Source organism: Anomalospiza imberbis, chromosome 5 (assembly GCF_031753505.1).
Source record: "Anomalospiza imberbis isolate Cuckoo-Finch-1a 21T00152 chromosome 5, ASM3175350v1, whole genome shotgun sequence".
Lineage (NCBI taxonomy): Eukaryota > Metazoa > Chordata > Aves > Passeriformes > Viduidae > Anomalospiza > Anomalospiza imberbis.
The window spans coordinates 348,551-362,506 of NC_089685.1; the positions used below are offsets into that span (position 1 = coordinate 348,551).

The window sequence follows — 13,956 nt, forward strand, 5'->3', positions numbered from 1 at the left end:
TGCCTCTGCTTCCCAAAACCGTCGCCAAGGGGACGGGAACGGGGACAGGGACGAGGACAGAGGCGGCAGCTGCTGCCAGGCACGGCCATTTCAGGGCTGCGGGAAGAGCCTCCACGCTGTCCCCGCTGTTATCCCGGATTTCAGAGGATAACTGCAGACCCTGAGGGATGCGGAGCGGGGCTGTCCCTTCAAGCCCTCCCTGCCCTGGATTTGGGGTCGCGTGGGAGGGGACTCACTCCCGGCCCCTTTTGTCCCCGCTCCCGGCGGGTTTCATTCTCGTGGATCCTCCCGTACAGCCCCACGGGCACCGGGACCCTGAGCAGGGTCAGAGCAGGAATCAGGAGTGCTGGAATGTGGGAGCAGCTCAGAGCCCAGCTCAGAGCCCAGCCCGGGGAGCCGGAGCTGCTCCGGAGCACTCCAAGCCCACCCGCACGTGACGGAGGGAAGGAGGAAAAGCAGCTGGAGAAAAGTAGGACAGCAGGGCCGGCAGCGAGGGAAGAGCTTTGAAGGATGGCGCTGCCTCCCCTCTGCAGGGCCTGGGATAGGGGACACTCCGAGCTGTCACCGTCAGTGCCATTGTCACCATCACTGTCGCCCCTGCTCTGCTCACAGGACACTCTGAGACCCCCTCGCCAGCCCCAGGGGGCTGCGCTGTGCCGGCGGGTCGGGGGAAAAGGCAGGATGGATCCGTCAGCCACGGCACAGGAACAGGCAGGATCCCTGGCACGGGCAGGATGGATCCATTATCCATGGCACAGACAGGATCCCTGGCACAGGCAGGATGGATCCATTATCCATGGCACAGACAGGATCCCTGGCACAGGCAGGATGGATCCATTATCCATGGCACAGGCAGGATCCCTGGCACGGGCAGGATGGATCCATTATCCATGGCACAGACAGGATCCCTGGCACGGGCAGGATGGATCCATTATCCATGGCACAGACAGGATCCCTGTCACAGGCAGGATGGATCCATCAGCCACGGCACAGGCAGGATCCCTGGCACGGGCAGGATGGATCCATCAGCCACGGCACAGGCAGGATCCCTGGCACAGGCAGGATGGATCCATTATCCATGGCACAGGCAGGATCCCTGACACGGGCAGGATGGATCCATCAGCCACGGCACAGGCAGGATCCATGGTCCAGCCCCAGATCTGGCACAGCCCAGGTCACTTCCAGCACACCCACGGTGACCCTGGGGCCGTGCCACGCCACGCCACCCCTGTGCCAGGAGGGGCCCAGCCCTTCCTCTCCACAAAGCCCTGCAGATCCAGGGCAGATCCTCCATGGAAAGCCCTTTCCAAGGGTCCTCACGGCTTTGCTACTTGCACTAGGAATTTTGGGAGGTTCTGAGGTGCTCCCAGTGTCCCCAAGGATGGCCGGTGCCACTGGAGTCCAGCAACTCAAGTTGGGGGAAGGGACTGGGGGGGCTGCAGGTGCCAGTGAGGGATGTTCCCAATCCATCCCCCGTCCATCCCATCCATCCGTCACGTCTCCAAATGTCTGGCACTAAATGCAGCCGGTGCTAATGGAGGGGGAATATTCATGATTCCCGATTCTGGGAGCGGTGCTGGCAGAGGTGCAGGAATGGGGGTGTTCCCACTGCTCCCACGGCTCCAACCCCCGAGCGCTGCCGGGGCTGGGGAGGCTCCCAGCTCCCACTCCTGAGCACAGAGGGATGGGTGCCCTGGGATAAACACGGAGGCCTGGCCCGGCCGGGACCCCCTTTGACCACCTCGAGCTGGGAATTGGGGAGTGGGATCTGAGCCTGGGCCAGGCCTTGGGGCCGGAGCTTCCCTGTCCTGTCGTGTGCGGATGGAGCTGCTCCTGTCCCCTGCCTGCCCCACTGGGTGATGGCACCGTGTGGCCCACCTCTGTCCCCAGTGTCCCCTCGGCCACCCCCGCTGGTGACCGGGCAGGGTCCGGGGCAGTGCCGGAGCCATGCCTGCTTCCCACCCGGAGCAGAGGCTCCGGAGCTGGGAGATGGGAACGGAGCCAGTGCAGAGGCTCATCCCACACTAAAATCAGGGATCGATTCCCGAGGCACAAGGGCCGGAGCATTAATTGCAGAGCTCAGCTCTGTGCCAGGACCGAGGCGCTGCTCCAATTCAGTGCAATTTTCCATGCGCTGAGGAATTCCAGCAGCTCCCGAGGAGCTCAGAAGGTCAAAGCTCCGCTCTCCCAGCAGCGTTTTCACGCTCATCCAGCCGAGTGAGAAACAGCCGGGGCTGGGCACGGACCAAACCTCTGGAGCGGCTCCCGGAGCGCGCGAGGCTGGAGCAGCATCCCCGGGAATGCGATCTGGCAGGTGCCTGGATCTCCCTCCAAGCATCGGTGTCACAACACCAGGCAGGAATTACAACAGAGGAATTGCAGCACTTAGCGGGAAGCGGCTGGGGAAGGATCTCGGCACAGCCCGCTCTCCGGGGATTATTCCTGCCACGCGGCACATCCAGGTTTCGGCGGCAGCAGATGGGCTGAGCGGGGCCTGCTCGGAGCAGCGCAGCCCCGGGGCCTCCCGGAGCTGCTGCCTCATGGAAAAGCTGCTCCGTAATTGCTGGCAAGCTCCTGCCCAGCTTCCCGGCCGGCTCCGGGGCTGGCCGGCTGCTCCAGCACCAGCCCGGCTCCTGCTGCCGCTGCTGCCGCTCCAGCGCTCCGGGCTGGAGTCTGTTCCCGTTTCGCTGCCGAGCTGCTGCTCTCTGAGCCATGAGCAATTTCCTGGGATGCCAGCAGCTGTAATCCATACAGGAACCCAACTGTGCCAGCTCGCAAATGAGTCCAACCCGGAGCAGGCCTTGTACCTGGCGCTGGCAGCTCCCCTGGGAGCCAGCTCCGTGCATTTGGACATTTGCTCGCGGCTGGGCAGGGAAAACGCTCCAGAGGCAAGGCAGAGCCCTTCCCTGGATCCCCCCCAGCCGGAATTGAACACCCTGCGCTGCCGGGAGCCGCGGTGCCGCAGTCAGAGGCGCGGGTTAAACACCGAAGGGCTGCTTTTCCAGGCAGGAATGACTTTGGGAGCGGCAGGAGGCTCGGCAGCCGCAGATGCAAGCGAATCAGTTTTCCCGGCGCAGCACTTGCTGCCCGGAGGGCACACTCCAGGTTCCCAGAACATGCTGACTGCACTTGTCTTCTCCCTGGAAGCGACTGCAGCTCCCATTAAATATTGATCCGGGAACTCCGGTGCCCCCGTGCCTCCTCTCCTCGGCTCTGCCAATATTTAGAATCCATTACAGTCGCGTGCGGAGCACTCGGAGCCGCGCCGGCTCCGCGCCGGCCACGCCGGCAAATCAGTTCGGTTACACAACCCGTGGATGAGCTGCCGTGATCCCTGTAGCAGTAATTTAGCGGGAGCGGGCCCGGATGAGTTCATGGCTTTGTTCCTCGTTAATCTTTCATGCTTGTTGAGTGCGGAGCAATTTGTGTAGTACAAACCCTGCGCCACAAATCGCAGCCGCGACCTGCTCCGCGTGCATCCCGCCCGGCATTCCCAGCGGGCCACGGCCTCGGATTCAACCCCCGCATCCCCGGGAACGGCTCCCTGGACTGTCCTCACGGCACCCACAGGGACAAGGACAACAAGAGGGGACACGGGGGGGCTCAGCCGAGCTGGGGATCCCCGGTTCCTCCAGGCACAGATCCTCCGTTACCAGAAGGATCACGGAATGGGTTGGGTGGGAAGGGAGCTCAGAGCCCCTGCAGTGCCACCCCTGCCGTGGCAGGGACACTTCCACTGTCCCAGGCTGCTCCAGCCCCAGCGTCCAGCCTGGCCCTGGGCACTGCCAGGGATCCTGGGGCAACCACAGCATCGCAGCTCCGGAGATTTGTGCCAGCGCCTCCATCCCTGCAGAGGGTTTGGCAGAGCCCACCCAGCCATTCCCGCCTGGAAAATGCTCCCTGTGCCAGCCCCTCCTCCCAGCCCTCGCCTGGCAGGGCTGTGGCATCGCCCGCGCTCCTGAGGGTGCCAGCGCAGCCTCTGCAGGGCCCGAGGAACGTTCCCAGCTCCCGGCAAGGCGCTGCCAAGCCGTGCAGCCGCCCTCTTCCCAAAATCCAGCTGGCTGCTCCCTGGAAAAGCTCCCGGCGGACACCTGCAGACCATCTGTCAAGCGGCACCCACCGAGCGGGACCGGGCGCCCACGGCGCCCCAGGCTCTCCATGGGTATCCAGGGTGGCTCAGAGCCGGGACCAGCAGCTCTTTTCCAGGGATGGAGCAGCTGGGATTGCTAAAAATGGGTGGGATGGGATCTTTCCCAGCTCCTTTCCCTTCCCAGTTCTCCTGCAGGGTTATAAATCCAACTGGAACAGCCTCAAAAGCTGAGCTCCAGGGGCCGGGCTGCCCTTGGGCCCAAGGTCACTCCCTGCCCTTGCTGCCTCCGGCAGGGCTGGCAGAACTCCAGGCAGGTCGCTGGTACAGAGCTCTTCCAATCCCACAGAAATATCCCAGGAACCAGCGAGGCACAGGGAAAGGAGTAGAGGAAGCACCAGCTTTGACAGGTGTGGGTTAAACACTCCCTGAATCTGCTGGAATGCGGCAGGATGAGCAGCCACATCCACCACCCCTCCCAAGGGAACGAGGGACACGGAGCGGCCACGACATTCCTGGCACACAAAAATCCTGAATCCAGGACTCAAACCCTGGGACCGCCAAGAGCAACTGGAACCCCAAAGCACCAGAGCCCTGGAGTCACTGGGATCTGCAGGACACAGAGTGTCCGGAGAGCCAGACACAGCCACGGGAATCCCACCTGGCACCACCCCCGGGAGCACCCTGGAATGTCCCACATTCCAGCAGGGATGCCAATCCCTGGCTGTGAGGGTTCCACAGGAGTGGGGCCTGGATGATCCAGGGGCTCCCTGCCTTCGGAATCACAGCAGAAAGCCAAGGAGCCTGCATGTAGCTCCTCTGAGAGCTGGGAAAAAAATATCCGAGCCCAAATCCATCTGTTCTCCCTCTTTCTAAAGCCATTTCCAGCTTTCCTGTGCCACCAGCTTTTCCCTGCCGGGGCGGTGGGAGCAATGGGAGGCTCCCGTTGCTCCAGAGGCCAGAGCAGGCAGAGCACCAGGATCTCTCATCCCAAATCCAGGCCAGAGGGGCCCGGGATCCCTGCCCAGCACTGGTGTGGGGCAGAGGGACAGGAATGAGAAGCCATCCAGGGGAAACATGGAAAACCAGAGAGCGTCAGCTTTGCATCCCTGGAAAAGAAGTCTGGAAGTGTCCCAGGGCCGTCCTGAGAATCCCTGGAGAAATCCCACACCTGCAGTGCCAGCCTGATCTCAGCTGTGCAGGTGGGATGAGGGAGTCCTGGAGCAGCTGGGAAAGGGGCTGGGATATCTCTGCTCCCAATCCCACTTCCAGGGCTCACAAAAGCTCCCAAACCCCCGAGCCCTGGCAGCCTCCATGTCCCTGCTCCGGTCGGGGGCACTGCCCCAGTTCCAGCTTCCCAGCTCCCAGCCCACCCCCAGCAGGCTGCTTGTTCCCTGCTCCTCCCGTTGAATCAGGATCCATGTGTTCGACTCCCCCTCCTCCAGAGAATTCCCAATTAAGAGATCAATTTAGATAAATTGGGGATTGGAGCAGATTTGTGCTGCAACTGCCGCAATCCAGAAAATTCCGCCGGAGTGGTTGATGGGCCCTGGAATGTGGCTGTCCAAGGGAACGAGCTGGTGACTGGAAAAGGGAATGGAAATATCCCAAACTCCGGGAACACTGGTGGCACGGACACCCAGGTGTCACCAAGCTCTGAGGCAGAATCACCGCAGCTGGATCCAGCAGGTCTGAGCCCTCCTTGCTCTTCCTGGGAATTGGCTCTTCCTCCACCCCATGAACTGCCAGACACGGCTCAGCTCCGCCTCTGGATGGATCCAAGGCCAGCAAACTGCTCCAGGGAGCAGGATGGATCCATCTCCAGAATGGACAGATCCCAAACCCCAGCACAGGGTTTGGGGGCTGAGCGCTGGGTGCCAGCAGCACCTCAGGAACAGCTTCCCACATCCACAGGCACCTGGAGCATCCCAAGGATTGGAGCATCCCATGTTCGCAGCCCCAGATGGGGGCTGCATCCCAGGGAGAGGTTCCAGCCTTCCCAGTGAGTTTCCATCCATCCCAGTGAGTTTCTATCCATCCCAGTGAGTTTTCAGCCATTCCAGTGAGTTTCCAGCTATCCTGATGGAGATTCCAACCATCCAGGTGAGGCTTCCCAGCTGTTCCCACACCCCATGGCACCCGTGCAGCAGCGGGAGATCCATCTCCATCCCGATCCGCGACATTCCCAGACAGAGCCGAGCACTGGGGACGTTCCCGGCCGTCGCTCCCGGGATTCATCCAACACTGGGAGATGAAAGGCTGGAGATGAAAGGCTGCAGGATCCCATCGCACTCCGTTTTCCGTCTGTCACTTCCCATCTCCTCCATCCGGAGCCGTGGGAGCAGCAATTAGCGCTCGGCAGGTCGGGATGGGATTCCCGACAGAGCTGTGATATCCCGGTGCTCCTGCTCCGGCAGGGATGAGGGGGCGGGAAGAGCCCACAAAGGGGCACTGAGGGGAAAAGCCTTCATGGAATCAGCCCTAACTTGTATTTTATACATTGTATATTTTATATTAAATAAAGGTATGTATGTTCCTAGAATTTATATGGATCCCAGGAGTGCTGAGGCTGGGAAAGCCCCCCAAGGCCACCCAGTCCAAGCTGTGCCCGATTCCCACCTTGTCCCCAGCCCAGAGACCTGAGTGCCACCTCCAGGAATTCCTTGGACACCTCCAGCGATGGGCACTCCAAATTTCCCCTTCCAAGGCCTGACCCCCTTTCCATGGGGAAATTCCTGCTGGTGTCCACCCCGAGGCTCCCCTGGCCCAGCCTGAGGCCGTTCCCTCTCCTCCTGTCCCTGTTCCCTGGAGCACAGCCCAACCCCTGCACTGGTGGATTTTCAATAAATGCTCAGATGTTATAAAAATCCCCGTGGATTTTCTGTAAATCCTGACACATTCCATGGACGTGCCCATGGAGAGATGTCCATGCTGATATTCGATCCACAAACAGACGTGTGCACTCCCTGAGCTCCAGATCCACCTCTGGAATGGCAGCTGGGATGGGGGTCCCCACCCTGAGCCCCAGCGAGGGTGGGTTTGATTCCTTGTGGAATTCTTGGATGTTTTTTCCATAATTTTAACTGCTGGTATGGAAGGGAGGAGCAAATCCATCATTAATTGCACTGACAGGTAATTAATGACAGCACCAGGGACGGAAACACGACGGAGCTACGGAAGGATGAAACCCAGGGGGAAATAATTGGGATTTAACGGGAGCATCCCAGGCCAGAGGGACCTCGGACCTGAGGGGCAGAACTGGGACCAGTACAGGACACAAAACCTCCCAGTCTGTGTGCCCCGGGCAGGGCTGGCACAGCCCCGGAGCCAGGACCAGCCCGAGGAGGAGGAGGAAGCAGAGGGAAGCAGCTCTTCCTCTGAGGAACGGGAATTTCACCCTTCCCAGGGGAATTTGGCAGCAGAACCCTGCCCCCAACAAACCCTGGATGTGCCCTAAAGGCGCAGCTGATTCCAAATGCTGATCCCAATCCACGGGAACAGCCAGGGACAGACACAGAGCAGCCACACGGCTGCGATCCGGGGACCTCGGGGTGCTGGGATGTGACCTCGGGGTGCTGGGATGTGACCCTGGGGTGCTGGGACGTGATGCTGGAGTGCTGGGATGTGACCTCAGGGAGCTGGGATGTGACCTCAGGGTGCTGGGATGTGACCTCGGGTGCCAGGGATGCACAGGGACACCCTGGATTCGGGGGCACAGAGCCCACGCTGAGGGGTCCCCGGGAGCTCCCGGAATTCGGGAGGAGCCCAGCACGGCGCGCGTTCCGGGGCTGAACGCGCGGATTTCGCGGCGGATCCATCCGGCAGCGCGGCGGGCGGGCCGCTGCCTGTCTGCAGTCTCCTTGGAGACTGCGGCCGCTCCAGAGGAGATCCCGCTGCTCCCGCTGCTCCCCTGGGCCCCCGGCTCGCGGCAGCTCCCAGCCCCGTCGAGCTGATGCCAGAGGAGCAGCGGGAAGAGGCCGATCTGGGAAGGTATCCATAATTCCGTGTGGCCAGAACAAGGCGGCATGCAGGGAGGCAGGAATTTCCAAATTCCCGTTCCCACAGCAACGCGGGGTCACCTCGGGAGCTGTCACCAACCGGCACGGCCAGGCCGGCCCGTGGTGGTCCAGGATGGAAAACAGCCTGGAAAAGGTGGGTTTGGAGCAATCCTGGCTCGGCCCCCCATCATGTGCATGGGCAGGAGCCTTCCCAGGAGCCTTCCCGGCATCTCCAGAGGCACTGGAGGAGGAGGAGGAGGAGGAGGAGGGATGTGCCAGGAACAAGGCAGGCGCTCTGAGGGTCTCGGGAGCTCCGTGATCCCACAGCTCCGAGCACATCAGCCATGGAGGGAATGGAGTAACAGAGGGAACAGCAGCAGCAGGGGGATAAATCCCTGCCCTGAGGAGCCCCTGCTGGACTGGGATCACCGGGAGACAGCGGGAAGTACCCGGCTCCTGCACCACAGCACTGTCCCAGAACGGGACACCGGGATCGGAGCCACATCCTGGCTCCCGGAGCTCTGAGTGGGGTGGAGACGCAGTGAAGAGGGATCAATTCCTCATCCTGGTTTCTGGAACAGCTCCAAAGCTGTAAGCAGGGTCAAGGACACTCTGTGCCACAGAAGGACTGATCCCTCATCCCAGCTCCTGGAGCAGCTCCGGAGCTGTGAGGGGATGACGGAGACTCTGTGACACAGGGACTGATCCCTCATCCCAGTTTCCACTGAGCTCTGGGCAGGGTCAGGGATGCTCCGTGTGTGACACAGGGACTGATCCCTCACCCCAGTTTCCACTGAGCTCTGGGCAGGGTCAGGGATGCTCCGTGTGTGACACAGGGACTGATCCCTCATCCCAGTTTCCACTGAGCTCTGGCAGGGTCAGGGACGCTCCGTGTGTGACACAGGGACTGATCCCTCATCCCAGTTTCCACTGAGCTCTGGGCAGAGTCAGGGATGCTCCGTGTGTGACACAGGGACTGATCCCTCATCCCAGTTTCCACTGAGCTCTGGCAGGGTCAGGGACGCTCCGTGTGTGACACAGGGACTGATCCCTCATCCCAGTTTCCACTGAGCTCTGGGCAGAGTCAGGGATGCTCCGTGTGTGACACAGGGACTGATCCCTCATCCCAGTTTCCACTGAGCTCTGGCAGGGTCAGGGACGCTCCGTGTGTGACACAGGGACTGATCCCCCATTCCTGGAGCTCCGGGCAGGGTCAAGGGCGCTCAGCGTGTGCCGCACGGACTGGAGCCACATCTCGTTTCCCGGCCCAGCTCCGGAGCTGAGCGGGGTCAAGGGCGCTCCCTGTGCCCAACCCCAGCTCATCCCGGCGCTTTCATGTCCCTGCCGCGCGCTCGGATCCGGCTCCAGCGGCGCTGGCCTGAGAGAGCCTCAAACACAGAGAGCAGGGACCAAACTGTGCGGGAACAATGCGGCCTTTTCCAACCCTTCCAAACATTCCAGAACCCATCGGATCCTCACGCCGCCGGTCACGCGCCGGCCCCGGCGTCCCTTGGAGCCGAGGACACAGCAGCTGCTCCTCCGGGGCGTGGGGAGCGCTCCCGGACCCCGGCCAGCCCCACGGCCCAGGGGAAGGGAAACCGAGGATTCACCCGCTCGGAATCACCTCCAGCAGCGGCGCAGCCTCCCGTGCCTGCCCCACGGGGACAGATATCCCTAAGGAACATCCCACACGCCCAGCTGGGAGCACCCACAGAACAGAGGGGAAACTGAGGCATGAGAAGAGGGACGGATCCATCCCCCTGCAGCCACCAGCGCGTGTTCCAGCCCTTCCCAGGCCTCCTGCATCCCATGGGATGGGCTCCCACAGGAAGGGAAAGGGGGCACGGTCATCCCAGAGGGAGCAGGAGCCCCACGGGAGGTGTCTCAACACAGAGCCCCCTGCCCAGCCCCTTCCCATCCTCTTCCCATCCCCTCCCTGTCTCCAGGCACTGTCCCCTCCCTGTGCCCTGTCCCTGCAGTGTCCCAGGTGCTGTGCCCTGTCCCCACAGTGTCCCAGGCGCTGTCCCCTCCCTGTGCCCTGTCCCTGCAGTGTCCCAGGTGCTGTCCCCTCCCTGTGCCCTGTCCCCGCAGTGTCCCAGGTGCTGTCCCCTCCCTGTGCCCTGTCCCCGCAGTGTCCCAGGCGCTGTCCCCTCCCTGTGCCCTGTCCCCACAGTGTCCCAGGCGCTGTCCCCTCCCTCTGCCCTGTCCCCGCAGTGTCCCAGGTGCTGTGCCCTTCCTCTGCCCTGTCCCTGCAGTGTCCCAGGTGCTGTGCCCTGTCCCTGCAGTGTCCCCAGGCGCTGTCCCCTCCCTGCCCCCTGTCCCCACAGTGTCACCTGGGCGCTGTCCCCCTCGAGCCGCGGTGGCCGGATGCTGGACAGGTGAATGGTTTTGTGGTCCCCGGAGTTGAGCTTCACCACGATGGCGTCGGCGTTGAGCACCTGCATCACCTGGGGACAGAGACAGAGCTGAGCGTGGGGACAGCAGCCACCTGGGCACACCAAGGGCCAGGTGCCACCGTGACACCGGCTCTGCCACCCTGACTGCCATCCCCAGCACAGTGAGCAGCTCCAGCCTCATCCCGGCTGTCACCAGGGGAACGTGGCTCCTGGGATGGTGACATGTGGCACACCAGGGCACTGCCAGCCGTGTGTCCTGTGCCAGGGCTCAGCCCCCTGGGTTTCATTCCAGAGACAATTCCAGAGGGGCAGGAGCAGAAGCTGGACACTGGACAAGGGATGAGGCTCAGGGAGGAGAGAGCAAGGACTGTCAGTGGTGGGAGCAAACTAATCAGGATCATAAAGTCAGGGAATCCTGGAATGGTTGGGTGGGAAGGGAGCTCAGAGCCCCTGCAGTGCCACCCCTGCCACGGCAGGGACACCTCCCACTGTCCCAGGCTGCTCCAGCCCCAGGGTCCAGCCTGGCCTTGGACATTCCAGGGATCCAGGGGCAGCCCCAGCTGCTCTGGCAATCCCAGCCCAGCCAGGAATTCCCAATTCCCAAGATCCCATCCATCCCTGCCCTCTGGCAGTGGGAGCCATTCCCTGTGTCCTGTCCCTGCAGGCCTTGTCCCCAGTCCCTCTGCAGCTCTCCTGGAGCCCTTCAGGCCTGGCAGGGGCTCTGAGCTCTCCCTGGAGCCTTCTCCTCTCCAGGCTGGGCACTGCCAGCATTCCCAGCCTGGCTCCAAGGCAGAGGGGGCAGGAGGATCCCAGTGGGGCTCAGGACACACAAGTTTAACGTTCCCAGTTCTCCAGCCCAGCTGAGTGGAGCTACTGGATACTCCCACTGGCAGGACAGGAACCTTCCCCTGCCTGCTCCCAGCACAACCCAGTCCCCCCAGTCCAAACGGCTCCCACTGCTGCTCGTCCACCTTATCCTGATCCCACGCATCCCCGGAGCCACAGAGGGAGGCAGGAGCTGATCCCACTGCAGCCCTCTTTGCCTGGGCCAGAGGGAGAGCAGGATTTAAGGAATTCAGATCCGAGCAGACACCAAGGATCGCCAGGACACAGCAAAGCCCCTGGGAACGTCCCAGCACGCGGTCCCGGCCTCTCCCGGCTCCCATCTCCTGGATGTCTCCTCGGCAGGAGCAGCCCAAAGCCGTGTGCCTGCCAAGTGGAGTAATCCAATCTCACGCTCCAGGGCACCCAGGGGCGAGGAGGGAGCGGCCTCTCTCCTTCCTGCCACCCAAGACTTGGGAAAAGCAGGATGTGAAGCGGAGCTGCCGCAGCCAGGGCCACCGCGGGTCAGCTCTGGGGGCAGATCCCGCGCTCCATTACACATCCAGCACATGCTTCCCCGGGAGCCGCGGGAGCCGCGGTCACATCTCATTTGTTCCCTGGCAGGAGGCAGCGGCCGGCCAGCGGCTCCCGGCATTCCAGCAGCTCCCGGAGGCACGGCCCGGATCCATGCGGGAGCAGCAGCGGAGACTGGCCGGGCCCCTCCGGCCCCCGGCGTCCCTTCCCGGTGTCCCTTCCCAGCAGGATGAACTCACGGGACCCTGTGCCGGGATGGGCCGGCTGCGAGGGGGTGCAGGACACGGGAGGCAGCAGCACATGGATGCAGCAGGACACGGGATGCAGGACACAAGATGCAGCAGGACATGGGATGAACCAGAATACAGGATGTAGGACATGGGATGTAGCTGGACATGAGATGCAGCAGGACACGGGATGCAGCAGGACACGGGATGAACCAGAATACAGGATGTAGGACATGGGATGTAGCTGGACATGAGATGCAGCAGGACACAGGATGCAGCAGGACATGGGATGAACCAGAATACAGGATGTAGGACATGGGATGCAGCAGGACACGGGATGCAGCAGGACACGGGATGCAGCAGGACACGGGATGAACCAGAATACAGGATGTAGGACATGGGATGTAGCTGGACATAGGATGCAGCAGGACACGGGATGCAGCAGGACACGGGATGAACCAGAATACAGGATGTAGGACATGGGATGTAGCTGGACATAGGATGCAGCAGGACACGGGATGCAGCAGGACACGGGATGAACCAGAATACAGGATGTAGGACATGGGATGTAGCTGGACATAGGATGCAGCAGGACACGGGATGCAGCAGGACACGGGATGAACCAGAATACAGGATGTAGGACATGGGATGTAGCTGGACATGAGATGCAGCAGGACACGGGATGCAGCAGGACACGGGATGAACCAGAATACAGGATGTAGGACATGGGATGTAGCTGGACATAGGATGCAGCAGGACACGGGATGCAGCAGGACACGGGATGAACCAGAATACAGGATGTAGGACATGGGATGTAGCTGGACATAGGATGCAGCAGGACACAGGATGCAGCAGGACACGGGATGAACCAGAATACAGGATGTAGGACATGGGATGTAGCTGGACATGAGATGCAGCAGGACACGGGATGTAGAATACAGGAGGCAGCAGGACACGGATGGAGCAGATTATGGGATGTAGCAGGACATGCAGCAGGACACAGATGTAGGACACAGGATGCAGCAGGACACAGCACCTGGAGCAGGGACATTGTGTCTCCCACGCAGGACAGAGCTGGGTGGCAGCAGGAGCCAAGAGGAACCTCCAGGGTCTCTGCAGGGCCCTGACTCCGTTACAAAGGGTCCCTGCAGGACAAGGGACACAGCAGGACACAGGACATGGGACACAGCAGGACACAGGACATGGGACACAGCTGGTAAAGGGACACAGCAGGACAAGGGGCACAGGACACAGCAGGCAAAGGGACACAGAAGGACAAGGGGCACAGCAGGATACAGGACACGGGACACAGCAGGCAAAGGGACACAGCAGGACAAGGGGCACAGCAGGACATGGCACCTGGAGCCAGGGCTCCCACGGGATGCCAGTCCAGGCAGGACAGAGCAGGGTGGCACGAGGGGCATGCCCAGGTGCCCACCCTCCCTGGGCAGCCACTCCCTCCTCCTGCTGGAGCCGCAGGGAGGGCAGGAGGGTCACGGGGGGAGTGACACGGTGACAGAATGGACAACTCAGCACCGCCCCGGGGCCGGGGCTTTTGTCTCCCCCCACGTTCCCAGCCCGCCGCAGCCACTTCCCTTATCCAATATTTATTGTGGCCTCTCCCGCCTGCGAGAGGCCCTTTGATAACGGGATTGGAGGGATTATTTTTTTAAAGCTCTGCAGCTGTTTCTTGCAGAGCCAGCACGTTCCAGCGGCTGCTTCCCACGTCCCCCGGGCTGGGAGCAGGGAGGGCAGCCCCGGAATGTCCCTGTGGCACCGGCCAGGCCCGGCCATGCCGGTCACCCCGTCCCATCAGCGCTCCAGGGCACGGAGCTCGCAGCCCGCCCTTGGCCAGATTTCTCAGGGAAGATGTTTTTCCTCGCTGCAAGAGC

The 13,956-nt window shown here is 62.0% G+C and overlaps 1 protein-coding gene across 1 annotated transcript in view; it reads right to left on the minus strand.

The window, feature by feature from the left end:
- Positions 1-13,956, minus strand: part of SND1 (staphylococcal nuclease and tudor domain containing 1) — a 76,963-nt gene that overhangs the window by 43,793 nt on the left and 19,214 nt on the right. Inside the window, exon 10 of the mRNA XM_068189301.1 lies at positions 10,419-10,532. Within this exon, the coding sequence (XP_068045402.1) occupies positions 10,419-10,532 (114 nt within the window). The remainder of the gene's footprint in view (positions 1-10,418; positions 10,533-13,956) is intronic.